At 51.0% G+C, this 27802-nt stretch overlaps 1 protein-coding gene and 1 long non-coding RNA gene across 2 annotated transcripts; both read left to right on the forward strand.

Moving 5' to 3' along the window:
• Positions 1–218: 218 nt before the first annotated feature.
• MRM1 (mitochondrial rRNA methyltransferase 1) lies at positions 219–7552 on the forward strand. The gene is made up of 5 exons (XM_066563695.1): positions 219–902; positions 1671–1764; positions 2258–2378; positions 6752–6871; positions 7007–7552. Exons 1-5 carry the CDS (start codon positions 268–270, stop codon positions 7054–7056), a joined length of 1020 nt encoding a protein of 339 aa, XP_066419792.1. The 5' UTR covers positions 219–267; the 3' UTR covers positions 7057–7552.
• Positions 7553–21317: 13765 nt separating this feature from the next.
• LOC136564951 (uncharacterized) lies at positions 21318–25064 on the forward strand. The gene is made up of 3 exons (XR_010784788.1): positions 21318–21428; positions 22813–22953; positions 24876–25064. It is a non-coding gene; the product is annotated as an uncharacterized lncRNA (long non-coding RNA).
• The last annotated feature ends 2738 nt before the right edge of the window (positions 25065–27802 follow it).

Here is a 27802-nt window from a genome sequence, read left to right on the forward strand (position 1 = left end):
CGGGGGGTCTGGAATGCTCTGTTCCCGATACCCGGGCTCACTGCGGTTCCCCGTTCCCGTTGCTCAGGGATGCTCCGTTCCCGGTATCCCCGCCGGCCGCCAGGGGGCGCTGCCGCGCGGGGCGTGCCGGGGCCGCCGGAACCGGAGCGGGGCCCGCGCGGGTGCCCGCGGCTCCGTGCGCGTGCCCGGTGCTCCGGTGCCCCGCCGGGTCCCGAGCCCCGTCCGTGCCCGGGCTGCGGAGCGGGGCTGGCTGTTTCCCCCCACGCCATGGAGCGGACCCTGCGGCTGTGCCGGGCCGGGCTCCGGTTCCGCTCCAGCCGCGGGGCTGAGCAAGGAGCGCCCCGAGGCCGCGATCCCCCGGAGGCTTCGGGGGCCGGGCGGGGGTCGCGCACCGGGCGGGAGCTGTGGCGGGCACAGCAGGACTCGCCCCGGGCCCGCACGGGGAAGGGGCTGGAGCGAAAGGCGCCGGCCCTGGAGAGGACCAAAGGCTCGGAGATCGTGTTCGGGGTGGCCCCGTGCTGGCTGGCGCTGGCCCGGGCGCGCAGGGCGCTGTTCCGGCTGTTCCTGAAGGAGCAGCGCGGCGGCCCCGGGCGGCCCCTGAGGGCCGAGCTCGCCCTGCAGGCCGCGGCCCGCGGGGTGCCCGTGCTGCACGTCCCGGGCCGGGCGCTGGACACGCTGTGCCGGGGCCGGCCCCACCAAGGAGTGTGTCTGGAGGCCGCCCCGCTGCCCTTCAGGAGCCTGCGGGACGCTGAGGAGCCGCGGCCGGGGGACGGAGAGAGCGGGGACCGGCAGCTGCTGTGGCTGGTGCTGGAGCACATCCAGGATCCCATGAACCTGGGGGCCCTGCTGCGCTCCGCGTACTTCCTGGGGGTGGACAGAGTGGTGGCGACCCACAGCAACAGGTACGGGCCACAGCAACAGGTAATGGGTCACAGAAACAGGTAACGGGTCACAGAAAAAGGTACGGGTCACACAAACAGGTAATGAGACACAGAAACAGGTAACGAGACACAGAAACAGGTAATGAGACACAGAAACAGGTAACGGGCCACAGCAACAGGTAATGGGTCACAGAAACAGGTAACGGGTCACAGAAAAAGGTACGGGTCACACAAACAGGTAATGAGACACAGAAACAGGTAATGAGCCACAGCAACAGGTAACGGGTCACAGAAACAGGTAATGAGACACAGAAACAGGTAACGGGCCACAGCAACAGATAACGGGTCACAGCAACAGGTACAAGCCATGGAAACAGGTACAAGACACACAAACAGGTATGGGCCACAGAAACAGGCATGGGCCACAGAAACAGGCATGGGCCACAGAAAGTACAGGCTCCTCCAGCCCCCTTTTCCTCCCAGACGTGTTTGCAGCTTGCATCACTCAGCTGTTGTTTAGGGAGACGTCTGGGGCTGATCTCTAGAGCAGGATTTGGGATGCTGCTGCTCGGCAGGCAGCCTGTGGGATGTGGGACTCCAGGCCCTCCCTGGACTCTCCTTGCATAACCCATTTTGTGTTTCTGTTGTCCCTCCTGTGACCTGTTTCCTGGGTTAATCCCTGAGCCCTCCTATTCTCCATAGGAAAACATATCCCTATAGTGAGTAGCATCTAAAAATTCACCTGCACTTCCTCTCGTGTGACACTTTTCCATTCTTTTCCCCTTGCAGCTGCCCCTTGACTCCCACAGTGAGCAAAGCCAGTGCTGGAGCCATGGAGGTCTTCGATGTGTACAGCACAGATGATCTGCAGGGCTTTCTGAAGGTACAGTGAGCCATTTCAATTTTTTTTTTCCTTTTTTTCAAGAAAACTGAAACACTGCGGGTATGACATGCAGCGTCTGTGCTGGGACACCCCCAGCCCCACTCCATCGGGTAGGGGGAGAGGGTGGCTGTTTTTTCTGGGAGCTTGGAGGTACCAGGGTAATCCTGCAGCTCTGGGGATGCCGGGGTTTGTGTCCCTTCTCCTCGGGATGCGTGGCAGAGCAGCATCCCGGGGCCCAGGCACACGATGGCAGCATTGGGCAGCCTTTGGAGCAGGGAATAGAGGAGGAGCCAGGGCTGGGGGAGCTGCTGGGAATCTTTTCTCCCTATGCAGTGAGGTGTGAGAGGGAGCCCTTTGCAGGTAAAAATTGAAGGCATGCCAAAAAATACCCCTAGACAGCTTAACTGAAAATGTAAAAATTAAGAGTCCTTGCACACATGAGGTTTTTTTAAGCTTGAGTATTTGGCAATTCTTGATTTCTTTCCTTTTCTAGGCTAAAAGTGCAGAAGGCTGGGAAGTGGTGGGAACAGCCAGCAGGCCCGAGGATGTGGAAGGTGTTCCTGTCATCAGCTGCTCGGAATTCCGGTGGGACAAACCCCTCATTGTAGTGATAGGTACAGCCATTCCCAGAGCTAGGGGCTGGCTGGGGGGGATGCTTCACTCCAGGGCTTGTTCCAGCTCTGGAAAAGAAAAGCTGAGAGGGAATCCTGGAATGGTGTGACTGTGAATGAAGCAGGGACTGGGAGGAACAGGGGGAGCTGAGGGAGCTCCCAGCAGGAACAGTCTGTGGATGCACTCAGAGCTCAGCAGCTGAGGAGGGTCTGGGGGGCACTTTTGGTGCCAGGGCACTCACAGGGTGGTGTTTGCTTTGTGTTCTGTGTTTTGATCTGTGCTGGAGCCCCAGGTGTGGATTTTCTGAACCCCAAGCTGAGGGAGAGCCCTGGAGGTGTTTGCTCTTCCTGCACAGAGCTGCTCATGGAGAGCTGTGCCACATTTCCCCTTAAAAACCAGGAATGTCTGGTCTGGGAAGAGCCACCAGGGGCTGTTGCTGGGCATGGTCTGGATGCAAAGCTGGGCATGGTCTGGATACAAAGCTGGGCATGGTCTGGATACAAAGCTGGGCATGGTCTGGATACAAAGCTGGGCTTTGCAGCCACCCCTGAGAGCAGTTGGGGCGCACCTGGGAGGGGGCAGGAGGTGCTGGCTGTGGAGCAGGAGCAGAGGAATCTGCAGTGGCTGCCACTTCCCTGAGCACTGAGCTGGGCAATTCCTGCAGGGAATTCTGCCCACTCTCTCACCTTTTGTGGGCACAGTCTGGACTTGTGCAGCCTCCCAGAAGGTGAAGTAGCAGCTTTGTGGCAGCTGGAGAAAGAAATTCCCCCAGGAACGCAGCTCCAGGCACCTGCGTGTGGCCGTGCCATGTCCCCCACTCCCTGTCACCTGGCACAGGAGCTGGCTGGAGCTTTCACATTTGGAAGCAGAGTCCTGCTGGCCAGGAGCCAGGGAGGGGCTGTCATCCTGCCCCGTGCTGGGGCTGCCTTGGCTCGGAGGATATTCCTTTAATTAAAATGTTTATTGAACTCCTGGAAACACTGACAAGACAACGCTGCAAATCTGGCATCTCTACAAGATGTGTGGAGCTGTGTTCCAGGGGGAGCAGGGAGGCTGGCAGCTCTGCTGATTGCCCACAAAGAAATGCATCCCACAAACGGCGACAGCACCCGCAGACACGCAGGGGCTGGGAGCGGCAGCAGCGTCGTTACCTTGAGTTATGAGAGATTTCTCCAGGAAAAAGTCCAAATATCCTTTTGTCAGGGGAGATTGGAGGCTGATTGGTAGATGCATGAGGAGAGCTCCCGGACCTTGCAGCAGTAATGATTTCAACTCTCTGCTGAGCACTAACTCTTGGCTGAAAAGAAAATTGAACATTACGGTCGCCTGATGCTGGGCTGGTTGGGAGAAACGTCCTGGATGTGAATATGGAGCATTCCTGCAGCTGCAGGGAGCAGCAGAGATAATTCAGCCTGGGATTGAGCTCCCTGGCACCACACAGATTGTCTTGTAAGTTAAGCATTTGCAGGCTGCAGTTCCCCCTCCTGGCATCCTCACTGGCTTGGCAGAGAGTGATTTGGACAGTCCAGCTTAATGTTGTCTGCACTGGAGTCATTGCTGGAGGCGACAGACAGCTCAGACTGGGAGCCTGGTGCACACAGGAACAGATTGGGAGCACTTAGATGGCTGAGTAAGAAGAGTTTCTGGGTAATTTGTTCTTCTTAGACCTTCAGTCTTTAGCTCGGGGTTTAAGGCTCTTCACAGAGCTGCTGGTTTTATGGAGATGTTAATTTTGTGTATTTTTCTGCTGCTGGATCTGAATTTCCTGCACTGGGAACTGTAATTGTGAGTGGTGTTAACTGTAAATGGGGCAGGAAGTGTGTTTTGTCATTTCTCCAAGCTCTGGTCTTTGAGCTCCATCAGTGAGGGACGAAGCTGAGAGGTGCAAGTTAAAGATCTGAAGTGGGAAGTGTTTTGTTCACCAGTCTAAAGGAGGATTTAATCTGATTCAGTCAATACTCCCTCCCTTGTGTCACACTGTGCAAGTCTTTTTGCCCTGAATTTATCTCTCCTAATTATTTTAAGCAGCCAGGGCCATAAAAAGCTTTGTAAAAGCTGGAGGCAAAATCGGTGCCTTTATTGGGAATTGTAAGACCCTTATCAGGGGCAGGAGAGGATTTCTCCAGGAGCCATTGCTGCTGTCCCAGTTGGAGAGTCCTGTGGGAGTGTGGTTTGAGAGGCTCAGGAGGCAAATGCCACTGTGAGGTGTAAAACCTTTCCAGGATTCTATTTCTGGCTTTTCTGAGCATCCCTGGAGTAGTGGTGAGGAGACAGGCAGGGCCATGGGAGCCCTGGCTTTCATTGCTGGTGTCACCCTGTGACCCTGGATGAGTCCCCCAGGCCTTGTGTGCACTGCTGGCTGCTACAGCAGGAGGGAAGGATTGCTCAGGATGGGGCTGGGGCTTCTGAGGGCTCACTGAGCCATGACTGATTCCATCTGGGAAGGTGGTGCAGGATGCTTTACCCAGAGCATCCTCCTCTTACCCAAAGTGCAGCCCAGTAAAACATGAGGGAAAAACCCACCTGGGAGTGATGGCACTTCCCATCCCTGTGTGGTCAGGGATAAAAACCCACCTGGGAGTGATGGCACTTCCCATCCCTGTGTGGTCAGGGATAAAAACCCACCTGGGAGTGATGGCACTTCCCATCCCTGTGTGGTCAGGGTTAAAAACCCACCTGGGAGTGATGGCACTTCCCATCCCTGTGTGGTCAGGGTTAAAAACCCACCTGGGAGTGATGGCACTTCCCATCCCTGTGTGGTCAGGGGGATCAGGGTGCCCTGGCAGTGCCACCCCACGCTGGTGTGGGGCTCAGCCAGCTCAGGGCATGGCTGTTGGAAGGTGCCACATGCTGGGCCTGTTTGCCAGAGGTGTTTGGGATGAGCTGGGCATCCTTGCAGCCCTGGAGCTGCCTGTGCTGCTCTAAATAGCAAGAATAAAGAATTCTTTGGGGAGCCAGGCAGGCTGGGAGGTCCAGAGCCCTCTGCATTTTCACCTGTCTGCACACAGCATTGTTTAAAGCCTCTCCCTTTCCATTTCCCTTTGTGACAGTGTGAGTCAAACAACTACTAATGACCTGGGATAGATTTCAACTCTGTTTCACCAGTGTATCAGCCCAAACATATCAGGGCTGCTGCCTGGTTTAACAACTAATCAATTGAAGCCTCTGGTTAAACTGTCTGCATGCACAAGTTGCACCCAGCCCTTGGGGGTGTGCATGTGTGTGCTGGGAAGGCTGGAGCTGTCCCTGGCAGTGGGGATGTGGGGATTGCTGTCTCTGGCAGCAGGGATGTGGGGTTTGCTGTCCCTGGCAGTGGGGATGTGGGGTTTGCTGTCCCTGGCAGTGGGGATGTGGGGATTGCTGTCCCTGGCAGTGGGGATGTGGGGTTTGCTGTCCCTGGCAGTGGGGATGTGGGGATTGCTGTCCCTGGCAGTGGGGATGTGGGGGATGTGGGGTTTGCTGTCCCTGGCAGTGGGGATGTGGGGTTTGCTGTCCCTGGCAGCAGGGATGTGGGGATTGCTGTCCCTGGCAGTGGGGATGTGGGGGATGTGGGGTTTGCTGTCCCTGGCAGTGGGGATGTGGGGTTTGCTGTCCCTGGCAGTGGGGATGTGGGGTTTGCTGTCCCTGGCAGTGGGGATTGTGGGGTTTGCTGGGGCAGAGCTGGCCTTGGCCCCTTGGCTGCCTTGTCCCAGGGCCCACAGGGAGCTCTCTCCTGGCACTCTGCTCCCCATGGGATCTCTGTGCAGATGTGTTGTGTGGAGAGTCCTCAAAACCTCCTCAGATGCTGGGGAGCAGATCCAGGGATGTGGCTGCACTGAGAAGGGCCAGACAAAGGAGGAATGAGGAGGAGGAGTGCATTGATATCAGAAGGCTAATTAATAACTTTATTGTACTATATTATTCTATACATCTAAAAGTGAATCTGCCAAGCACTCAACCCTGCACACAACTGCACTGATCTCGTGACTGTCAGTGACAGTCCTGACACACACACACACCTGGCCCTGACAGGCCAAGGAACCAAAACACCATCACTGTGGTAAACAATCCCCACATTGCGTTCTGCCTTGGCACAAACACAGGCACAGAAAATGATAAGAATTATGTTTTCTTTCTCTGATGGTCAGAGATTGTGAAACCCAGCAATATTCTTGGGAAGAATTGTCCCTTGCTTTTCTCTGTGAAATGTGGGGCTACACTGGGAGGGCAGGGAGGAAGGTGCAGGGGCTCCGTTGCTGTGTGGGAGCTGCTGAGGTGGCTGAGAGTGTCACAGAGACACAGCACCCCCGGGAAGTGCCCTGGGGAGGGGCAGGGAGGTGGCAGGGCTGGGCTGGGCTGGGCTGGGCTGAGCAGTGTGTGTTGTGTGTGTCCTCAGGCAGTGAAGGGCAGGGCCTTTCCCTGCAGACCCAGCTGCAGTGCCAGCAGATGTTGGCCATCCCCCCGGGCAGGGCGCTGCACCCCGGCATCGACTCCCTCAACGTCTCCGTGGCTGCAGGTGAGAGCAGGTCTGGGCACCAGGCACCAAACCCACAGCTTCTGCATTTAACATCCAGGCCACTGAATGATTTTCTTGTGGTTTGGAAAAAAAAATAAAATCCCTTAATGTTTATTTACATTTGTTTTCCTACAGGTATCCTCCTGCACTCCATCTGCAGCCAGAAACGGAGGCATGGAGATTGAAATCCTCTTTATGTGGTGGGGGAAGCTGCTCAGTGTGGATATGGAAATGCTCTTCCCAGGGCCTCCACCATCACTGTGACTTCCAGGGAGACCCCCAGAGACCTGAGCTGCATTTTGGCTGCTGCAGAAGCCACCAGACCCCTGGTGTCGTAGGTAACACCTGGGAGGAGCAGCTGTGGGAAGGGACTCAGGTCTGGGAGCAGCCACTTTTGGCAGGAGCACACCCAGGGATGGCTGCCAGCACCTGTGCACTGGGGACTTTGTGCATCACTTGAACTCTGGGGACAGTTTGGGCTGTGGGTGAAAGAGCCCTGTGCCCTCCCCCTGGGCAGCAGCTGCTGAGTGCCAGCTGTGCCTGGGAACCTCTGGGGCTGGATTTTCTGTATTTGGTTGTAAACCAGGTGTGCAGCCCTGCCAAGGGCTGGCAAACATCTGGAGTGGGGGGGGGGGAAATGGAGCCCGTGGAAATAAAGCTTTTGTAAAGATTGGTTGTAGACTCAAATGAATCCATTTTGTGTCATGTAAATCCAGAGTGTGATTAGTCCTTCAGGTGGGAAGAGGCATCTGGAGCTCGTTTCCTTCTGGGGAAGTTTCCTTTCCAAGCTGGGCTGATCCTGCTGGAGGTTGAGGTGCCCCAGGACCCCTGTCCTGCTGGTGCCACTGGGGTGGCTTCATTTGCAGCTATCCTGCTTGAAAAACCAGGCTGGCTAAATTATTGAGAGCCAAAGGAATGTTATCACTTAGCACCTTAATTATTTTATTTAGCTACCCCGTCCCTTTGCATAGGATTCCTTATTAACACTTAATTTACAGTGCCCTTTAGGGATCATTTCAAACAATTCCGTTCAGTCTGCCCCCTCCCCACTTCCAAATGAATAAGTAAATCACTCGGAGTGACTAATTAGGATTTTCCTTTGAGCTAAATGAAGTCTGTAAACCCTGGCCTGTGGGTGTGGGGGTGTTCCCTGGGTGTCCCTGCTGGCACTGGGGACACTCCAGGTGTCTGGGACAGGGCATGGAGCTCCTGAAAGGTGTCCAGGGCTCCCTTCTGTGGCTGGGATGGAGAGGAGGGTGCCTGGGGTGTGTCCTGAGGAAAAGGACAAATCCCCAATCCCTCTGAAGTGACACCATCACACAAACAGGGCCGTGTGACCCAAACCCACAGGGAGCTGGAGAACCCTGTGCTGGTGCCATGGAGCACCTTGCTTTGGCACTGGGGCATCAGACAAGGCTTTTGGGGAGTTGCTTGAGCTTGAATTTTAGGATTTGAGTGCATAACTCGGGCTGCAGCTCAGACTGTGCTGCTTGTGAGGGCACTGAATCCCACTCTGGATGGCTCTGCTGTTCCCGCTGATCCCATTTCCCTCTCTGGTAAGTTTTAGCCCCATTTTCCCCACCTGCAGTGACTTTTGGATGGAGCTGATGCTTTGTCCTCCTGCCCCAGCCCCATCCTGAGGCTCTGAGGAGCATGGGGACCTCTGCACTCTCCCACCTTTGGTGCTGGAGCTTTGTGCTGTGCCATTTGCCCCTGATCTAATAAATGCAATCCATTAATTGGATCATTGCCTGCTTCTCCAGTTAATTTCCTGGATATTTTTAAATGTTAAAATGTAGTTTTTATAGTCTTTCATTATTTTTAGCCCTAAGCTTGACTATAATAATGTAACTGTAAAAAACTCCCAGCTTTATATCATAAAGGGGGACATTAATTGTCATTTTTTGTGTACATCAGCAAGATCAAAACACGTTTCCTGATTACTTCTGTTTGTACATAGAGTCTCTTTGATATTTAGATATGAATAAAGTGTATGTGTGTGTAATTTGAAAGTCAATTCTTCCCTCCCTGCTGCTTGTCATGGATTCCTTTCAGAGGCTTATTTACCAAATTGATTTTAAAATTTACTAATTGCCCTTCCAGAATGATTTCTCAATAATCAAAGTGTCTCTAAGCACAGTGGCAAAATATTTGTCCTCCTTGATTCACAGGGTGAGTTTGGCACCAGCCCTGCCTTATCTCAGCCAGGGGAGAACCCCAAAATCTCCCATCTCCCCAAATCCACCCTGGGGAGCTCTGGCTGGCAGAGCAGCTCAGCTCCTGCCCCACGGTTCCCTTTTGTGCTCAGGGTGTCCCCACCACTGGAGAAATCCCATTCCACCCAATCCAACAGCTGGAGAAATCCCATTCCACCCAATCCAACTGGAGAAATCCCTTTCCCCCCAGTTCACTGCTGGGTCCCAGTGATGTTTTGGAGGCTGGAATGGCTCTGGGACAGGGGACACCTTTCCCTCTGCAAAGGCCAGGCTGGTGGCAGGGGGAGGGAGCAGCCTGGGAATGCTGCTGGGGCTGGGAATGCTGCTGGAGCTGGGAATGATGCAGGAACTGGGAATGCTGCAGGAGCTGGGATTGGGAATCCTGCAGGAACTGGGAATGCTGCTGGAGCTGGAGCTGGGATTGGGAATCCTGCTGGAGCTGGGAATACTGCAGGAACTGGGAATGCTGCTGGAGGTGGGAATGCTGCTGGGGCTGGGATTGGGAATCCTGCTGGAGCTGGGAATCCTGCTGGAGGTGGGAATGCTGCTGGGGCTGGGATTGCTGCTCAAACTGGGATTGGGATAGCTGCAGGAACTGGGATAGCTGCAGGAACTGGGATAGCTGCAGGAACTGGGAATGCTGCAGGAGCTGGAGCTGGGAATGCTGCCCACGGGGCACCTCCGTATCCCGGTTTGTAAATGTAATCAACCTTGAGGTCTTGTTACTTCCACAGGTGCAATTAACATCACCATCTGCTAATCCGTGATTAACGATGTTTACAATTAGGCTACAACACGGGAAAATGGGCTGGCACTCTTTGGGGCTTTTTTTCCTTTCATTTTTTTCCCCTCCCTGCTCCAGCACAGGAGGGATTGCCCCATGGAATGCCCACCCCACCCCTCCATTAAGTCCCAGATATTTTGCATTTTCCTTATTTAAAAGTGCTGTTAAAACTCCAAACCAGCTGCAGGAATGAAGGGTTCAAATCAGAAGGTCAGTGCTGCTAAATGGGATTTAATTGCACGGGGGTTGAGGTACAAACTGATGAATCTGAATAATAAAACTTTGTGGGGAGCAACATATGGTGCAGTTTAAAGTAAATTTTTATTGATCATCCCACAACTGTTGTGTTAATGGGATGGCAGCCTTTGCTTTGGGTTTGGTATCGATGTGGAGTTTTAATAATGTCACACAGGAATATTGTGGAGGGGTTTATAGTTTAAAATAATAATAAAAAAAGAGAGTGTTTTCTATTAACTGCCTTCTTCTTGTCTAGGAGAGAGGAATACATTACAAGGCTGCCGTTTGTCTTCCAGATCTAGGTTACATGTAATTGCTCAGTAATTGGTAGAACCACGTAAAAGCCATGGTATTTGTGAGTTTTCTAATTTGGGATTAATGCTGGCGAATTTCCAGGATTTAGTGTCTCTTTTTGGGTCGAGAAATCTGTCCCAAACACTGGTGGGACTCTGGAGCTATTTGGGAACAGTTCTTTTTCGAAATTCTTTTGTGTTGGGATCAAAGGGTTGGCATTTGCAGGGGCAAAATAATTCTCTGTCTGTCCTGTATTTATTAAAGCAGCTGTCGTATTCCAGCCTCCCCCTCTTCGTTGCACAGTTTGTGTGCGTGGATGTGGCTGTGCGCACGAATAGTGACACAAAGTAGTGCCACTCGGTGCTAGGAGTGCGGAAGGCGAAAACGCAGAGCGATATCAGGGATCGGTTCTGCAGGGTTACGCACTGCGGTGGGATCTCTCGGTGATGTGCCCGGCTCCTCAAGTTCCGGCAGAGGGAGAGACGCTGCAGTTTTCGCCTGCTGTGGTGCCGTGTACGGACCCGGTGGCGGCGGAAGCGGCGTGCCAGGGCACAGGGATGCCGGCTGTGGCCGGACAGCGGCTCGGAACCGGGACCGGGCTGCACCAAAAGCTGCGGCGAAAGCAGCGCGGGGTGGCGGCGGGGCGGCCGTGGAGATAGAACTGCGCATGCGTGCGGCTGATCCCGGAAGCAGCGCTGTGGTTGGATGAGACGGCGCGGAGTGATATCGCTGGTGCGGGGCTTGTAGCAACTGCGCAGGCGCAGGTTGCGGCACTAGGTTATCATAGCGCTCGGCGGCGGGGGGGGCGCCCGCGGAGCTGCGGGAACGGAGCCGCGGCTGCGGAAGGGAACGCCGGGACAGCCGTGGTTGCAGGAGGCGGCGGAGCCGCGCCATCCAGCAGCTCTGAAGCGAGAGGCTGCGGGGAGGAAGGCACGGCTCGGCCGGCCATGCAGCGGCAGGAGCGGGGAAGCGACCACGGACAGCAGCGGGGCGGCCTCGTCAGCGGGAGATGATCCCGGGGTGGCGGGACGGGCGGCGTGCAGCCGCTGGGGGCTGGGGTGGCGGCTGGCCCGGCGGGCAGAGGCGGCGCTGACGGGAAGCTGGGCTGGAGCCGCGGCGGCACGGCAGAGGCTGCAGCCACCGGTGCAGACGCCGCGGCGCCGGCACGGGGGGGCTGTGCGGGCTGGGGCGCCCCGGTCGCAGCGCAAGCGGTGCCGTGCCGGGACCGGGGGATTGCGCCGCAACGCCGGCAGGGACAGGGTCAGCCGTGGGCGTGTGCACTGCGCGGCGCCTGTGGGCAGCTCGGGGTGCGCTGCCTGCGCTTGGAACGCCAGGGCGGGGGGGGGCGGGCTCCCGCGGCAACGCGCACAGGGCGCGCTGGGGGCGCAGCGCGGCCGCGCCAGGCGCGCTCGGCGCCGCAGATCCGGGAGCCGCAGGGAACTGCAGAGGCGGAGCAGCAGCAACGGGACTTGGCCGCCGCCGGCCCCGCTGTGTCGGCAAAGGGGACGAGGGGGACGGCAGGAGCGGCCGCACTCGCGGGTAACGGGGGAAAGCGGGGGGGGGGGGGGGGCGGGGCCGCGGTGACGCTGGTGTGCGGGCTCGTAGAGGCGGGATTGAGGGGCAGGGCCCGCGGTAGCCGGGACAGCGGGAACCAACGGGGTGGCAAAGGCGGGGATGGCGGGAGCGGTGGGAGGGGCCACGAGGGCGGGGGGTGGGGCGGCAGGGGCGAGCAGCAGCCGCGGGGTCCGACGGGGAGGTGGGGGGCGTGTCCCACTGGAGACTCGCGGCGGAGAGGGGCGGAGTCGCAGGAGGAGCACAGCTCAACAGGGCAGCTGCTGCAGGCATCCCCCCGTGCAGCAAACACAGCTCAAGCAGCGCCCTGCAAGCTGGGACCACCTCCTCGGCAGCCAGATCCTGGCAGGAGATACTAATAAAGTGCTTTATGCAAACTGTGTCCTGAAAGTCACTGGGGAAGACGCCTGAACAACACTCCCTTTTATGATAGTTCAACTTACAGCACTATGACTCCATAGCGCTTTACACCATCTTTTGCGACAGTCGCGCTTTACGGAACCTTTTACGACAGTCGCGCTTTACGGCACCTTTTGCGACAGTTTTGCTTTACGGCACCTTTTATGACAGTTTCGCTTTACGGCACCTTTTGCGACAGTTTTGCTTTACGGCACCTTTTGCGACAGTTTTGCTTTACGGCACCTTTTGCGACAGTCGCGCTTTACGGCACCTTTTACGACAGTCGCGCTTTACGACATCTTTTACGACAGTTTTGCTTTACGACACCTTTTGCGACAGTCGTGCTTTACGGCACCTTTTACGACAGTCGTGCTTTACGGCATCTTTTACGACAGTTTTGCATTACGGCACCTTTTGCGACAGTTTTGCATTACGGCACCCTTTGCGACAGTCGCGCTTTACGGCACCTTTTGCGACAGTCGTGCTTTACGGCATCCTTTACGACAGTTTTGCTTTACGGCACCTTTTGCGACAGTCGCGCTTTACGGCACCTTTTGCGACAGTCGCGCTTTACGGCACCTTTTGCGACAGTCGCGCTTTACGGCAGCGTTTACGACAGTCGCGCTTTACGACACCTTTTACGACAGTTTGCTTTACGGCACCTTTTACGACAGTCGCGCTTTACGGCACCTTTTGCGTCAGTCGCGCTTTACGGCACCTTTTGCGACAGTCGTGCTTTACGGCATCCTTTACGACAGTTTTGCTTTACGGCACCTTTTGCGACAGTCGCGCTTTACGGCAGCGTTTACGACAGTCGCGCTTTACGACACCTTTTACGACAGTTTTGCTTTACGGCCCCTTTTGCGACAGTCGCGCTTTACGGCAGCGATTACGACAGTCGCGCTTTACGACACCTTTTACGACAGTTTTGCTTTACGGCCCCTTTTACGACAGTCGCGCTTTACGGCACCTTTCACGACAGTTTCGCTTTACGGCAGCGTTTACGACAGTTTTGCTTTACGGCACCTTTTACGACAGTTTCGCTTTACGGCAGCGTTTACGACAGTTTTACTTTACGGCACCTTTTACGACAGTCGCGCTTTACGGCACCTTTTACGACAGTCGTGCTTTACGGCACCTTTTGCGACAGTCGCGCTTTACGTCAGCGTTTACGACAGTCGCGCTTTACGACACCTTTTACGACAGTTTTGCTTTACGGCCCCTTTTGCGACAGTCGCGCTTTACGGCACCTTTTACGACAGTCCGGCATTACGGCACGACCTTTTATGGAACTTTTTTGGTACTTTACAGGTTTTTTTTTGTTTTTCATTTATTTTTAATTAATTTTTTTAAATTTTATTTTTAAATTAATTTTTAGTTTTATTTTTTCTCTTTTTAAAGCATTTATTTTATTTTATTAATTTTATTTTTAATTTTATTTTTAGTTTTAATTTTTCTATTTTTAAAGCTTTGTATTTTTTAATTTTGTTTTTTATTTATTTTTTTATTTTTCTCTTTTTATAGCTTTTTATTTTATTTTTTTAATTTTATTTTTTAGGGTTTTTTTTCATTTTTCTCTTTTTAAAGCTTTTTATTTTTTTTAAATTTTTTTTTATTTAATTTATTTTTTCATTTTTCTATTTTTAAAGCTTTTTAGTTAATTTTTTAATTTTATTTTTTAATTTATTTTTTAAATTTTTCTCTTTGTAAAGTTTTTTATTTTTTTTTTTATTTTTTATTTAATTTTTAGTTTTAATTTTTCTCTTTTTAAAGCTTTTTATTTTATTTTCTTAATTTTATTTTTTTATTTTTAGTTTTAATTTTTCTATTTTTTAAGCTTTTTATTTTTTAGTTTTATTTTTTATTTAATTTATTTTTTCATTTTTCCCTTTTATAGCTTTTTATTTTATTTTTTAATTTTATTTTTTATTTAATTTATTTTTTAATTTTTCTATTTTTAAAGCTTTTTATTTAATTTTTAATTTTATTTTTTATTTTATTTTTTTAAATTTTTCTTTTTTTAAAGTTTTTTATTTTATTTTTTTAATTTTATTTTTAATTTAATTTTTAGTTTTATTTTTTCTATTTTTAAAGCTTTTTATTTTTTTATTTTATTTTTTATTTAATTTATTTTTTCATTTTTCCCTTTTATAGCTTTTTATTTTTTTTAATTTTTTTTACTTGATTTATTTTTTATATTTTTCTATTTTTAAAGCTTTTTATTTAATTTTTAATTTTATTTTTTATTTGATTTATTTTTTAAATTTTTCTCTTTTTAAAGTTTTTTATTTTATTTTTTTAATTTTATTTTTTATTTAATTTTTAGTTTTAATTTTTCTATTTTTAAAGCTTTGTATTTTTTAATTTTGTTTTTTATTTATTTTTCATTTTTCTCTTTTTATAGCTTTTTATTTTATTTTTTAATTTTTTTTTTATTTTTCTCTTTTTAAAGCTTTTTATTTTTTTAAATTTTATTTTTTATTTAATTTATTTTTTCATTTTTCTATTTTTAAAGCTTTTTTTTAATTTTTTAATTTATTTTTTAATTTATTTTTTAAATTTTTCTCTTTGTAAAGCTTTTTATTTTATTTTCTTAATTTTATTTTTTATATTTTTAGTTTTAATTTTTCTATTTTTAAAGCTTTGTATTTTTTAATTTTATTTTTTATTTAATTTATTTTTTAATATTTTCCTTTTATAGCTTTTTATTTTATTTTTTAATTTTAATTTATTTAATTTATTTTTTAATTTTTCTATTTTTAAAGCTTTTTATATAATTTTTAATTTTTTTTTGATTTATTTTTTAAATTTTTCTCTTTTTAAAGTTTTTTATTTTATTTTTTTTATTTTTTATTTAATTTTTAGCTTTAATTTTTCTCTTTTTAAAGCTTTTTATTTTATTTTCTTATTTTTTTATTTTTAGTTTTAATTTTTCTATTTTTAAAGCTTTTTATTTTTTTGTTTTATTTTTTATTTAATTTATTTTTTCATTTTTCCCTTTTATAGCTTTTTATTTTATTTTTTAATTTTATTTTTAATTAATTTTTAGTTTTAATTTTTCTATTTTTAAAGCTTTTTTTTTTAATTTAATTTATTTTTTCATTTTTCCCTTTTATAGCTTTTTTTTTTTTAATTTTATTTTTTACTTGATTTATTTTTTATATTTTTCTCTTTTTAAATATTTTTATTTTTTAATTTTATTTTTAATTAATTTTTATTTTTAATTTTTCTCTTTTTAAAGCATTTATTTTATTTTTTTAATTTTATTTTTTATTTTATTTTTAGTTTTAAATTTTCTATTTTTAAAGCTTTGTATTCTTTAATTTTATTTTTTATTTAATTTTTCTATTTTTAAAGTGGGGTTTTTTTGTTTTTTTTTTTTTTAATTTTTAGTTTTAATTTTTCTAATTTTAAAGCTTTTTATTTTATTTTTTAATTTTTTTTTTTTTAATTTTTAGTTTTAATTTTTCTATTTTTAAAGCTCAGGCCGGTGATTGTGGTGGTTTTTGAGGGTCCCCAGGATGAGGGAAGAGATGAGAATCTTGACTCCCCCTTTCAGAAGGCTGAAATATTATTTTATGATCTCTATTATATTAAAAGAAGATGAGATATTAGAACTACACTAAAAGAGCAAGGAGACATCAGAAAGCTGGAAAGGAATGAATAATAAAAACCTGGGACTGCTCACAGCCCCGACACAGCTGGACCATGATTGGTCATCAAGTAGAAACAATGCACAGGAGACCAACCCAAGATGCCCCTGTTGCTAAACCATCTCCAGCCCACACTCCACAGCCAGCAGATTGTTATTGGTTCCATTTCTGTTCTGAGGCTTCTCAGGAGAAAAATCCCAGCGAAAGGATTTTCATCAAACACGTCAGTGCCAGCTGATGGCACAGGCAGCATGGGCTGGCCGAGGTCACTGTGTCATCCCTGCCAGCCCAGGTGTCACAGCAAGGAGGAAAGAGTTCACCCTGTGCTCAGCCTGCAGTACAGAGCAATACAACACAAACACATTAACACAAGATGATAACCTTTTTAACCTTTTTCTATTTTCATTACATGAAGATTTATGAAAATTTTTGGAGCCTTTGGAGATTAAATATTTCTCAGTACACTAGGGATACCTCTGTGGGTCACCTGTATTTTACCTTCTCGTTAAGCAGGACATGCAAAACTGTTCCCAGCTGGGCAATTTCCATGATTTAACCTCAACTCTGATCTGGAGAGCCCTGGGGCCTCACTCGGAGGAGCCTCCTCAGGAATTTTTCACTGCCAGGTCAGTGATGGCTCCTTGGCAATTCTTTCAGCAGAGCAGCAGTGATTGCCTCACCCCTGATCAGGAATTTTACACTTTAAAACTGTAACAAAGTGCTGGGAATTGATGGGAAGCTAAACCTGGCTGGTTTAGGAGCTGAGCACTGATGTGCCCATCCCCTGGGTCCACCCTGTCCCCCAGCCAGGGCACACTTATGGCAAGGTTTGGGACTGACAGTCACCCTTTTCCCCAAGGATCATTCCTGGCACCCCAGCTCCATCCCAGGGCAGCATTTTGGGGTGAATTGAGCAGTTTTCCTCCCTGCTCCAAGCTCTGGCACAGCCTCATTGCTGCCTGCTGAACATGGAGCAGGTTGGTGCCACAAACCCACCTTGGGGTGGACACCTGACAGCCCAGGGAGGCCAGGAGGTGGGAACAGGTACAGAAAAGAGAAAAGGGGGATGCAGGAGTGGCTGAATTCCCTGGCAGGATAAGGAGGTGCTGGTGCTGCCTCCCAGCTTTGCCAGCCCTCATTAGCACCTCCCAGCCAGGCACAGCTCATTCCAACGGCATCCCAACCATCTGCTGGAGATTGCATCCCTGCCTAATATGCATTTTCATATAAACAAGGGTGCTAAATGGCCTTTCACTTCCCTCTGTAATGTCTTTTTTAATGGAAGGTCCTGAATTAAGAACATATATATATGACTTGAAGAATTTTCTAAGTGATATTGAAAACCTATTGTAGAGTAGGATTTCTCCTTGCAAAATTATTTTAATGAGGTTCCAGTTTAGTTTCTGGCTATATTTTACTTATTTAATCCTCCAGAGGGGCTTTTCAGAGGCAGCATCTCATTTTCAATGCAACTATTCTTAACATTAGGGAAAACTACCTTTCTGAAATGCATGAAGGGGGAAAAAAAAAACCCAACCAGAGGAAGATGTACGAGATAAGAATAAACTTGAAAAGCTTTGAGGTGGTTTATGGCTTCTCTGGAAAGAATAACAGTTCATGTATTTTTGTTATGGTGTGGTTTAATGATGCTTGCAGAAAAAAGATAAGGTAGGAATGGAAATATAAAATTAAACCAGCAAAGTGAATGTGATTATTTTAGTTACCAGTATTACCTGGGGAAAACGCTCAGGGGGGGTTTATCTAGACTAAATATTTGCTTTTCCAAGAGGAAAGGGCCCTCTGCATCTCCTGGCACAAGGCTGGGAAGAGGAATTCTCCTGTGGTCCAGAGGGAGGATGAGGATGGAGGGAGCCCTGGCTGTGCCAGTGCTGGTGTCCCGGGAATGGGATTGGCATGGGGCTGTGCCAGGGGTGAGGCTGAGATGACCCCAAAAGGGAGTTCCCAGCCTCACCCTGTGCCTTGTGGCACCGTGTGTGCCCTGAGCAGGGTGGGGAGTGGGATGTGTGCACCCAGCATGGGGGATCCTGGATCCTTCACTGGGATCTGGGAATGGCTGATTCCCTGGGAGCCATCATCCCATCCCCAAATCCCCATTCCCACTCCCATCCCCATATCCCCATTCCTATATCCATCCCCATATCCCCATTCCCTCATATCCCCATCCATATCCCCATATCCCCACATCCCCATATCTCCATCCCTATATCCTCATCCCCATATCCCCATATCCCCATTACCCCATATCCCCATCCCAATCCCCATCCCCATCCCAGGCTGTGGGGACACACCCAGAGCCCCCAGTTCAGGAGTTTTTGACTTCCCTGAGCAGTTCCAAGGTTGCCAGTCTGGGGTGGTGCAGTTTGAGGAGGGATCAACAGGATCAGCCAAATCTGAGTCCCCTCTGGCACACCAGGCTCCCAAACATCCCATCCCAGCCCCTGGGGGGCAAACCTGAGCTGAACCTGATGTGTGGCCTTCAGCCTCCCTGGGTAGTTAATTTTTCAATTTCTTCCAAGGACCCAGAAGAGCAAAAAGTTTGTTTATAATTAAAATACTTGGAGATTTATACTTTAATTCAAAGAGTTGAAAAGAAGCAGTTTCTATGTAGGTTTCTTCTCTATCAGAATCTAAACCAGATTATTATGTAAATTGTCTCGATCCTAAATTCATTATAATATTCAATTTCAGGAAATGCTCTTGACCATCTGCTGCTGCTCCAAGAAATGAGTCTTGGAGATTGTTTGCTGCCAGAAATGCTGTAGGTATTTAGGGTAGATGGGAGGGCAAGGGCAGTGCTCTGATTTCTGAGCCTGGTTATTTAACCTGGAGTGCTGAGGCCACAGCTGGGCTGGCAAGGAGCAGCAGCAGCTTCTGCTCTGTCCCTGTCCTGGTGTCACCCCTCCCCAGCCATCCTCAGCAGAGGCTTCCAGTCCTCCTCTGGCTCCTGGGGAGTCCGTCTGGATTAATTCCAGGAGGGGACACAGTCCCAAGCTAGGGCAGGTACAGGTTGGATGTTAGGAAGAAATTTTTCACCGAAAGAATAATATAGGTTTCACCCCCGGGCTGGTGTGTCCCCCCAGCAGCAGACAGGAAGGGAATGTGGGTGTGGATGGACAGGACAGGGATGTTCAGCAGTGCTTGGATGAATGTTGGAACATGGAGTGGGATGGAGAGGGGCTTTCTCTTCACTCATGGACCAGCTGGAACGGGTGTTTGCTTATCTGGAACTGTCCCAGGCTCCAGCATTCCAACCCCAGCCCCAGTAATCTCCTGATTCCCCTCCTTCAGGGAAATTTTAACTCTTGTTCTCTGCTGCTGAGTAGATCCTTAAGCTGGTAATGATGTGAGACAGAGGGAAAGGAACAGAGGGAAAGGAACTGCCCTGTCCTGCGCCTTCCCCAGCTGAAAAGCACTGCAGAATTCCAGGAAAGCACTAAAAAGGTACAAAATTGCACTCAAATGATGCTCCTGCTGAGGGGCTGGGTTTGATGGGGTGCAGGGCACTGTGTGGGCACCTTGTGCCCTCTCCCTTCCCTTTCCCCCCTCTCTGAGCCCCAGCAGCTCCTGTGCCCGAGGGTTTGGGGACAGGGACCCCGTGGTGCCCTTGCCACATCCCTTGGAGTGCCCAGCGTGACATCCCCGCAGCCAGCAGTGCCTGGCTGCCCTGGAATGTCCCAGAGGAGGGTGGGGTGTCACTCTGGGCGGGGGGGGACACACGGGGACAGGGCCAGGCTGGCCTTTGTGTGCCTGTGCCAAGCAGATGTGAACAAACCCGAGTTCGATTTCTGAGAGCGCCTGGGGAGCGTCACTGACTAATTATGGCAAACAGAGGATGAGCTCCCCTCCTCTTGCATTTTTTGATAAACATTGTCTCCTCTCCACAGCTGAGTATTTAATTAGTGTTGATTGTTGTTCCTGTGTTCAATAAGCACTCATCAGGAGGGGGGTGTCCGCTGGGGCAGCGTGGCCTGGAGCACAGCGCAGCCCAGGGTGTTCATAATTAAGGATGCAATTTATTTCAGCAAGTCATGTGTACAGCACCCTGTGTTTTAGGTTAATTTTCAAGGTTAAAGGGGAAAAAAAAAAAAGGCCAAACAACTTCAGAAGGCGAGGAGAGACGGCTGGAAAGTCAACAGTGAAAACTGCAGGGAGGGATGAACATATAAATAAATCTGTTTATAAATAAATCTGTTTTAAATCTGAGGCACCCAAAGCTCTGTGTGTGCTTGTGAATGCTCCCACGGGGCCCTACAGACCCCTGGGTGCTTCCCACCCTCTTTCCTTTCAGACTGGGCCTGTTCCCAAGCTTTGGCTGGAAAATGGGATGTGGAGCTGGACTCTCCAGCTGTGGGAAGGTTCCTCAGGAAACAGGTGCAGTAACAACATAAAAGAACATAAAAGCAGCTTTTGCTCGTGCTGCTGGCTGTGGGAAGGGTTCAGGTTCACCATCAGCGTGGGTTTATTCCTTTAGTCCATTCCTGCCTCAGCTTTGGCTGTGTTTTCCCAAGGAATAACAAGGAGTGTCCCTGGAGCATCCCTGTGGGCAGGGGCTGGGCTCTGCCCTCCAAGCACCTCGTGGATCTCTCCTGTTCAGGGCAGGAGAACCAAGACCAGGATTTCCAGGCAGGTGCTGACACTGTGTGCAGTGCAGGATGCACTGGGACAAGAGTTCTCTCCTTTCCCACTGCCCTCCACCTGTGTCTGGTGATGCAGGGAGGGGAGGAACATCCCTGCTGTGGGGACAGGGGGGTCCCTCCCAGAGATTTAGGGACATTTCCAGCAGGCAGGACTTGTCTGGGACCCCATGGAAGGAGGAGAAGCTCTGGGGACAGTCCCTGCCCTGCCAGGGTGGGTTTGTGCCAGGGAGGGGGCAGCAGGGAGAGCACTGCAGGAGCAAATTCCTGGCTGGTCCCCTGTCTGTGTTTCCATGTTCCTGCTGCTGTGGCCCTGCCAGCAGTGATGGAGCTGTCACACTTTGGTGGCCACGGGCTGGTGCTCCAACCCATGGCCACCTGCCTTCCTGCACTTCTCCTGTTCTGTGCTAATCCCTGTGCTCACAGGGGGACCCCACACCACCCCAGCACACAGAACAAGCAGAAAAATCAAACCCAATTACATCCCATTGATTTCCTTCCAAATTTGCTTCTAATACACTTTTTGACTACTCCTTGATTTTCTTCTTTTTTTTTTTTTTTTTAATTTTCCCCCCCACTTTTCCTTTCTCTTCTCCTCACACAGCAGCAGCTCCTCCTGGGGAGTGAGTGCTGCATTCCCTGTGCTGGACACCCTGGAGCAGAGGGGAGCAGAGAGCAGAGGGGCTGTTCTGGCTTTTCACAGGTGCTGGGGATGATCTGTGTGCTGAGCCTCCTCCTGAGCAACAGGTAGGACTGTGCAGCTCCTGCTCTGCTTTTCCCCTTCCCCTGCTCTGGGTGTTTTCAGTGCCAGCCCTGCTGTGGGCAGAGCTGTTGGCCACATCAGCTGGCTGGGTGAAAACCACTGCAGAATTCCTGCAGAGAACCAGAACCACTGCAGGAGGCAGCAGAGGGTGGGCAGGGGGCTGGGGTGGGCACTGGGGGACGCTGCTGGCCCCAGCCCTGGCATGAGCACAGGGAGGGCTGTGGAGCTGCCCCAGGGGTGGCTCAGAATGAGTCTGGTCCTGGCTGGGCTGGGGGCTCAGGGGGCACAGCAGGGCCTGGCCGGGGCTGGGCAGCATCAGGTGTGTCAGGAGAGGAGCTCCAGGCTCCCTGGTGACAGCAGGGAATGGCTCAGGATCGACCATTCCCCAGGGTTTGCTGCCCCTGAGCTTCCACGCAGGCACAGGGTGGCAGGGGCTGAGGTGGCTGAGTGTCCCCCCTGAGGTGGCACAGGGTCCTGTGTGAGCTGTGGGCAGCAGCTGAAGGGTTAAAGGGACACAGAGGCACAGGTCAGTCCCTGCAGCTCTCTCTGTCCATCAATATATTGAATATCTGCTAATCTGGATCAGTGGCACTGGGGAGGACCTGGGGACAGCCCCAGCCCCCTGTGCTGGCCCTGCTGGGGCAGGGGAGGGCTCAGGGGCTGCCTGGGCAGGGCTGTCCCTGGGGAGGGGGACAGGGGACAATCTCCTCACCCTCGTCCTTCCCCAGGCACAATCTGACCCAGTGCCTGCACACCACGCTCCCAAACGGCATCAGCTGTGACAAGCAGGAAAAGAAACCCAAAAGGGAGAAAATCCCAAAGGTTGGTCCATCCCTTCCTTCTGAGGGGGACCTCGAGGCCGTGTCCTGGGCATGAGATGCCACCCACACATGTCCCCAGTGCCACCGGTGCCAGGGGGGCATCCCACACCCACAGCCCTTTGGAGCACCCACCCAAGAGGGGCCAGATTTATAGCAGAGGAGATGTATTTAGGCTCATGGCAGTTCAGTTGTGTTAATTATGAAAATCTAAAGATAATCTATATTTAATGTCAAATTTTTCTCAAATTTGCTAAAGAAGGAGGAGAATATATGCACATGATGACATTTAAATGAAGAACAAGGTGCAATTAAACTCCGAAACGTACAGTAGACTAATTGGGGAGAGGATGACAAGTATAGTTATCATCAGCAACTAATTAGGGCCCTGCTTTAGCTCTCCCTGCTTGATTAATCTTGACTGGGTGTTAATAAGTTCCCTGGGCCTGGCCAGCAGTTGGGGCCAGGCTGTTTGTGGCTGCAGCCCTGGCCAGCAGGGGTGTTGGACCATGAGGGGTGTTGGTTCAGGGGGTTGGGTTTACTTTTGAAGGAGGATTAGAGCACATTTGGGTAGTGGAATTGTCCCCATGGAGCCTGGGAGTGCAGAGAGAGGAGGAAGAGGAGGAGGAGGAGCATCCACAGCCACATCCCCGTCTCCCGGATTTCCACTCTTATCTTTTTGCATTGAAAGGTAGGAATACCAGTGAAATGTTCCTGCTGTACTCCACATCCAGGGCTGCCTATAAAGGGTGACATGGCACAGGAGGCAGATAAATAAATAAATCACTGCTGAGCCCAGAGCATCCTCCTGCCAGCCACAGTGACACACACCAGCTCTCCCAGCACAGCCTGGCACAAAGGGGGCTCCAGCCCAGACCCCTAAATGAGGTTTGTCTTTGTTCTCACCGGTGCTGGAGTTTGGTTTGATGACATTGTGGAGATTTTTAAATTTGCTGCTGGTTCCCCCTGGAAGTGCTGGCAGTGAATGGCTCTGGGGTTTCACTGCCATGAGGGTGCTGAGCGTGGGCATCGAGCAGAAACCAGGAGGCAAACGGGGAGAAACTGGGCACAAAACTCCATTTTTGGTGTGCTTCTCCTGGTGGGCTTGCAGCTTGTGCAGCTCTCTGGAGAGGTGAAGCCAGAGCCCTGGGGGAAGGTGATGGGGGAAATTCCCCCCAGCTTGGCCGTGCGAGGATGGGTTTCACAGCCACCCTACAACCGCCTCACCACTGCCCTACAGTTGTCCTAAACCCACCAGAAGCCAATCCCAAACGCTGCTCCTGCTCCTGGAGCTCCATTCCCACCCGTAGCACCCTGGGATGGTGCAGTGCCATGGGGAGGGGACAGTGCCATAGGAGGGGACAGTGCCATGGGATGGTGCAGTGCCATGGGAGGGACAGTGCCATGGGAGGGGACAGTGCCATGGGAAGGGACAGGTGCAATGGGAGGGGACAGTGCCATGGGAAGGGACAGTGCCATGGGAAGGGACAGTGCCATGGGAGCGGACAGTGCCATGGGAGGGGACAGTGCCATGGGAAGGGACAGTGCCATGGGAGGGGACAGTGCCATGGGAGGGGGACAGTGCCATGGGAGGGGACAGTGCCATGGGAGGGGGACAGTGCCATGGGAGGGACAGTGCCATGGGAGGGGACAGTGCCATGGGAAGGGACAGTGCCATGGGAGCGGACAGTGCCATGGGAGGGGACAGTGCCATGGGAGGGGGACAGTGCCATGGGAGGGACAGTGCCATGGGAAGGGACAGTGCCATGGGAGGGACAGTGCCATGGGAAGGGACAGTGCCATGGGAGGGGACAGTGCCATGGGAAGGGACAGTGCCATGGGAAGGGACAGGTGCAATGGGAGGGGACAGTGCCATGGGAGGGGACAGTGCCATGGGAAGGGACAGTGCCATGGGAAGGGACAGGTGCAATGGGAGGGGACAGTGCCATGGGAGGGACAGTGCCATGGGAGGGGACAGTGCCATGGGAAGGGACAGTGCCATGGGAGGGACAGTGCCATGGGAGGGGACAGTGCCATGGGAAGGGACAGTGCCATGGGAGGGGACAGGTGCAATGGGAAGGGACAGTGCCATGGGAGGGGACAGTGCCATGGGAAGGGACAGTGCCATGGGAAGGGACAGTGCAATGGGATGGTGCAGTGCCATGGGAAGGGACAGTGTCATGGGAGGGGACAGTGCCATGGGAAGGGACAGGTGCAATGGGAGGGGACAGTGCCATGGGAGGGGACAGTGCCATGGGGAGGGGACAGTGCCATGGGAAGGGACAGGTGCAATGGGAGGGGACAGTGCCATGGGGAGGGGACAGTGCCATGGGAGGGGACAGTGCCATGGGAAGGGACAGTGCCATGGGAGGGGACAGTGCCATGGGAAGGGACAGTGCCATGGGAAGGGACAGTGCCATGGGAGGGGACAGTGCCATGGGAAGGGACAGTGCCATAGGAGGGGACAGTGCCATGGGAAGGGACAGTGCCATGGGAAGGGACAGTGCCATGGGGAGGGGACAGTGCCATGGGAGGGGACAGTGCCATGGGAAGGGACAGTGCCATAGGAGGGGACAGTGCCATCACCCTCCCATCGTGTCCCCAAACCCGCAGGAGGGTCCGGGGGCTCTCCCGGTGGGATGCAGCCCCCGAGGGAGCCCAGGCCGTGTTTTTGCCGTCCTGGTGGAGGTGGGAGAGCAGAGCCATCCCCGGGAGGATGAACTTGGCTCAGTCTCCATGGAAACGCTGCCCGGGCCCGGCTCCGCCGCCGCGAGCACGGGGCCCGCTGACCTCACTCAGAATTATTACCTTTAGCCAAATAAAATAATTTGTGTTAATAAAGAGACCATTTTCTCTCGGCTTCCAAGCGAGCCTTCCCCAGAAGGCAGAGTGACTCCTTAATTACACTTTTACTGCAAGGTGATTAATGTTCAATATGTGATACTCCGTTTAAATAAGTCGCTTATTAACACCTTTAATATATTTAATTTTTTTTTTTCCCTTTTCCCCCCTCCTTCCCCCTTGCCCTGGAGGGGCTGAGCAGCGCTAGATGGAGCTCTGATATTGGGCATGGGGGGTGAATCCATGGAAGGGGCTGCTCCTGGAAGGACAAAATGATGGGAGGAGCAGGAGGGGGAACCCTGAGTGCCAAGGCTCAGCCCTCGGGCAGGGATGGGAGCAGCTCTGGGATGCTGGGCTGGGGCAGCCACAGGAGTTTGGAGAGGCCAAAATGGCCCAGCTGTGCCCATCTCTGCAAGCAGGGATGGGATACAGGGAACAGGGATGGGACACAGGGAACAGGGATGGGACACAGGGAACAGGGATGGGACATGGGGAGCAGGGGTGGGACACAGGGTGCAGGGATGGGACACGGGGAACAGGGATGGGATACAGGGAGCGGGGATGGGATACAGGGAGCGGGGATGGGATACAGGGAGCGGGGATGGGATACAGGGAGCGGGGATGGGACACGGGGAACAGGGATGGGACACAGGGAGCAGGGATGGGACACAGGGAGCAGGGATGGGATACAGGGAGCAGGGATGGGACACAGGGTGCAGGGATGGGACACAGGGAGCAGGGATGGGACATGGGGAGCAGGGATGGGACACAGGGTGCAGGGATGGGACACGGGGAGCAGGGATGGGACATGGGGAGCAGGGATGGGACATGGGTGCAGGGCTGTCCTGGCACATCCCAGTGCTGAGGAAATGGGGAAATGCCTCCTTGGGTTATGTTTTAAACACTGCTGGCTGGTGTTTAAAAGCAGGAAACTGTTACTGCCTGAAATGGGTTGTTCCTCCTGATTGCAGCTCAAGTGCTAAATGAAAAAAGTAATTTTATTTTATCCTGGATTTCTTCCTTTTAGAACTATATTTATTCGTGCAGCAACAGCTGTTTGTAAATAGATGTTATTATTTGCCACATACAGAATGTTTTATTCCCAAAATGGGAACTCACAGAATAAACACCTGGCACTGGTGCAGAGTTTGGAAATGGTGCTGGAAGTTTCTCCTTTTGGAGCCCTGTGAGCTGACAGGGAGGGGGGGCAGAGAAGCCCTGGGGGACAGGGGATGGCACAGCAGCCCTGATGTCACTGTCCTTGCAAGGAGCCCCATCCCAGCCTTTCCTCACTCATTTATTGGGAGCAGCATCTCAAAGGGACAAACACAGCAGATTTGGCATTTCCATGGCACAGGGGAGCTGCCTTCCTGGCTGGGCTCCTTCCACTTTTCACCATCACTTCTGGATCTCTCAATTTCTGCTTGGAGCCTGCCCAGAGCTGGGTGGGAGGAGATGTTCCAGCAGCCCCAAACACCCCAATTCCAGCTCAAACTGCCCCAAAATGCAGCTCCACGTGGAGCTGGTTGGCTCCATTTTCCTCCCTTTCCCTGCTTTCTGCTGGAAGTGGGGTTAGTGATATTCACCATCACATATGGAGACATATTCTGTGTATTATACAGAGAGAAATATTCCAAGGAACTTGTAAAGATCTGCCCTGGCTGCTGCTGGGGGTGTGTGTGCTGGAAATGCTGCAAAGTTAAATAAAACTGCAGAGAAACCAACGATTTCTAAAGGAATTGGTGTCTGAACCCATCCCTGAGAGCTCCTGAGGAAGCTCAGCTGCTCCCAGTTACCAGAGTGGGGAGTTTTCCTTGCTTCCAGGTGGGGATTGCTGGAGGTTATAAATACCTGAAATTCAGATTCGCTCCTGCATTTGCTGTCCTGCCCTCAGCTCGGAGCCTCCTGAAGGGAATTCCAGGTTTGGTGCTGGCAGGGCTGAGCTCTGCTCCCCTGATTTTGTTCCCCTGATTTTTGTTCTGCCTTCCCCTTTTCTTTCTCCCTCTTATTTCCTGCAAAAAGCCATTTTACTGGAGGGATACCTCTGAGACCCCGGCTCCAGCTGCTCTCCTTGCCCTGAATTCCTCCACTTTATTAAAATTCTATTAATAGAAGATGCCTTGTAGAGCCCTGTAAGGGAGGTAACACCTCTGCTTTTCTCCTGCTCTGTGCTTTTTGTCTGGGGTGGGGGATGTGGGTTGGTCTGGGTTTAGTTTCTCATTTCCTTGGAGTGGTTTGAAAAAGGCAAAGAACTTGGCCTGTGTGAAAACCTGAAAAAGGAGAGGATTATCCAGGAATACAGGAGGAAATGCTGCTTAGCTGGTGTAAATACTGAGCCCCCTGTTAATTTCAGGGCTAAATTAGACGTTTTCTTGATTGTTTATCCTGCAAGCCCCGCTCTGGCAGAGAGGCATCAGCCCCCTGGAGCTGTGCAGGTGTTTGGGAGCTCGCTGGTTCAGGGGGCTGAGCTGTGCATCACCTGGCATTTCCTAATGGCCATCTCTTGCAGGGCTAATTCCCATTGAAAATGAGCTTTTATTGCATTAAATAAAGCTTCAGGTAGCTCTGAGAATAATATTTCTGCAGTGTTCCAGGGAGAGGTTAAAGCCAGGCTGGTGCTGCTCAGTCCTGGGCAGGGCTCTCCCCTCTCTCTTTGATTTCCCACCTTGGCCCCTTTGGTATCATTTTTGCCGCTGGGT

Source organism: Molothrus aeneus, chromosome 20 (assembly GCF_037042795.1).
Source record: "Molothrus aeneus isolate 106 chromosome 20, BPBGC_Maene_1.0, whole genome shotgun sequence".
Lineage (NCBI taxonomy): Eukaryota > Metazoa > Chordata > Aves > Passeriformes > Icteridae > Molothrus > Molothrus aeneus.